At 52.7% G+C, this 2,606-nt stretch overlaps 1 protein-coding gene across 1 annotated transcript; it reads right to left on the reverse strand.

Moving 5' to 3' along the window:
* Positions 1-21: 21 nt before the first annotated feature.
* On the reverse strand, positions 22-1,216 carry LOC108510565 (the record flags this gene model as incomplete). Its single annotated transcript, XM_017840241.1, has 2 exons — positions 1,129-1,216; positions 22-745 (listed from the first exon to the last, which is right to left on the reverse strand). A coding segment is annotated over exon 2 (667 nt), but the record flags the coding sequence as incomplete, so codon positions are not given.
* Positions 1,217-2,606: the final 1,390 nt, after the last annotated feature.

The raw sequence follows: 2,606 nt of genomic DNA on the forward strand, positions 1-2,606 counted from the left end.
TGCTCTCAGGGGAACGGAGGCCTGTGGAAGGAATGCAGGCTCTTGGAAGGTGGAAGCTCTCAGAGGAATGGAGGCTCTTGGAAGGAATGGAGGCTCTTGTAAGGATGGAGTATCTCTTACAGAATCGAGTTCTTGGCAGGAATGAGGATATTGAAAAGACGGAGGCTTGCCGACGGATGAGGGCTCTTGGAAGGACAGAGGTTCTCCATGGGAGCTGGCTCTTGGAGGAATGGGGGCTCTTGGTGGAGCTGGACGAGCTGCAGCAGGGCAGGTGGCCTCGCTCCACCAACTCCTCCAGGTTCTCCCACAACACCTGCCACATCTCAGAATCCAGTGGGAAAGACATCCCATTCCCAACCCACACCAACATGACCAAATCCTGCAGCTCCTGGGCCACTGCCATGCAGGGGGTGCAGCTGGGGCCACAGCCACAGGGGATGTACTCGGGGCTCACAGGAGCATCTGGATGCTGGGGAGCGGTTGCCTGAGCTGTGGAGGAACTGGGAGCCTCCACTGGAGCTACTTGGCTGCTCGGAGAGCCCCTGGCCTGGCTCCCTGGGTTCTTCGGTGTCCCCAGCACCCGCTGTTGCCAGTGGCCGATGGCCAGCCAGACAGCTGCAGTGGCCAGCAGCAGGACAAACAAGGAGAGGAGGATGCTGCCATCGCTCATGGCTCCAACACGGCCCATCGTGACCACACTGGGAGCCGGAGGGTGGTGGCACTTCTTTGTGTAGTGATGTCAGTCCTGTGGGAGAGGACACCTGTGTCATAACATGGCCCTGCCTCACCCCAGTGCTCACCAGGGCTCCATGGGGGAGAAAGGGGCTCCCTGTGGGTACTCGAGGCCCCTCTGGAACAGACTGGATGGAACATTCTCGGCCAAGTAGGACACAGTCATGAGGAGAAGGAGGATGTTGTCACTGCCTCGCTGGCAGAGCATGGGACATGGCTTGTCCCATGGGACACTGAAGAGTCCTTGAAGAGGGCAAGTGCTGCTCAGCAACAACCAAACCATCCAGCTGTTATCCCATCCTGAATCCAAACCCAGTGCTGTGCCAGCTACTATGAAGAAAGCATCCCACCAAAAAGCAATACAGCAGCCAGTTCTTCACCCAGCACACCCTGTACCTGCTCATCTCAAAGCTGGACACCGTCTCCAAAAGGATTCTGTGAGGGACGTGATCAAAACTCCAACTAAAATCCCAAAAAAGAACATGCACTGCCTTCCCATAACACATAAGCCAGGTGACCTTATGCCAGTGGGATTTTTTCTTTCCAGCTGCTTTCCCAGAGATTCATCTTGCTCCATCACCTCCTGAAGGGCCAATTGCAGCAATGGATTCATTTCCCTCTCCCTCCAAACTGCTTCCCATCTAACAGATCCCTATGAGCATTCCTTTTCTGGTTTTTCCTACAAAGCCTTCACTAAGTCTTGCAAAGATCTCACCATTCCACCCTCAGATTTTGCAGTAGCCAGCACCTCCATTTGTGCTGCCATGAGGACCAGGATGGGGTTTCTGACATCACATAGGTGTCCCCACCCACAGTTCTGTAACATCACAGAGGTGTCTCCACACACAGGTGGAACCAATTGTGGGTGGAACTGCAGGAGCTGGTGAAGCGAGGCCACCTGCCCTGCCACAGCTTGTCCAGTTCCTCCAGCTCCTCTGGGAGCCTCCATCCCTCTGAGAGGCTGCTCCCACCAAGAGTCCTCATCCCTTGGAGAGCCTCTGCCCTTCCAAGGAAATCATTCCATCAGAGATCCTCCATCCAGCCAAGAATCTCCCTCTGCTGGAGATCCTCCTTCTTTCTGAGAGCTTCCTTTCCCTCTAAAAGCCTGCATCTTTCCAGAAACCTCCCTTCCTATAAGAGCCTCCATCCTTCCAAAATCCTACAGTCCTCTGAGCATCTTACTTCTTCTGTAAGCATCTGTCTCTCTGGGAGCCTCAGTGAGACCTGCTGGACTCCAGACAAACAAGACCCTGTAGACAGGTCTCCCTGCTCCCTTGGAGCTGCGGGTATCAATAGCAGAACTTGCTCATCCTTGAAGATGCACGTGGCCAGGTGTGGCAGTTTGAGCTACATTAGAAATCTAAAATCCAATTTTTAGGCTTCCCCCACCCCTTCTCAACAATTTATCCTAACACCAGAGAGAAACTTTCAGGCCAGAGGCTTCTCTAGGGGAAGGGGGAAGTATATACATTTATTTACACAAATAAATACTATACAAACTAAAGGCAACTATACATATATATATATTACATTACTATCAGTCAGTCCTTTCAAGCCCCTCCTTTAACTTTAGTCCAGGAGCAGCCTTTAAGGCTGATATGTAACACAGTCTGCCGTGGGAGTGTTCTGGGCTCCTTAACACTCCCTCCTCACCAAGTTCCAGCAGTTGTTTGTTGTAGTCTCTCCTCCTCATGAAGTCCGAGAAGATAGCTTTGAGTCCTTGCTCTCCTGCTGCTGGTGATCTCTCCCTCTCGGTGTCCCACCTCGGTTCATAAACTGCTGCAGTGTAGCTTATCAAGCATACGCATCCTGGAATCTTCATTCCTTTAAGTCAGTTTTTGGCTGCCTCCGGTCAGCTTCGACAGGCAACTCCC

The sequence above is a fragment of the Lepidothrix coronata genome, unplaced genomic scaffold, assembly GCF_001604755.1.
Source record: "Lepidothrix coronata isolate B3197 unplaced genomic scaffold, Lepidothrix_coronata-1.0 Scaffold1383, whole genome shotgun sequence".
NCBI classification, from domain to species: domain Eukaryota; kingdom Metazoa; phylum Chordata; class Aves; order Passeriformes; family Pipridae; genus Lepidothrix; species Lepidothrix coronata.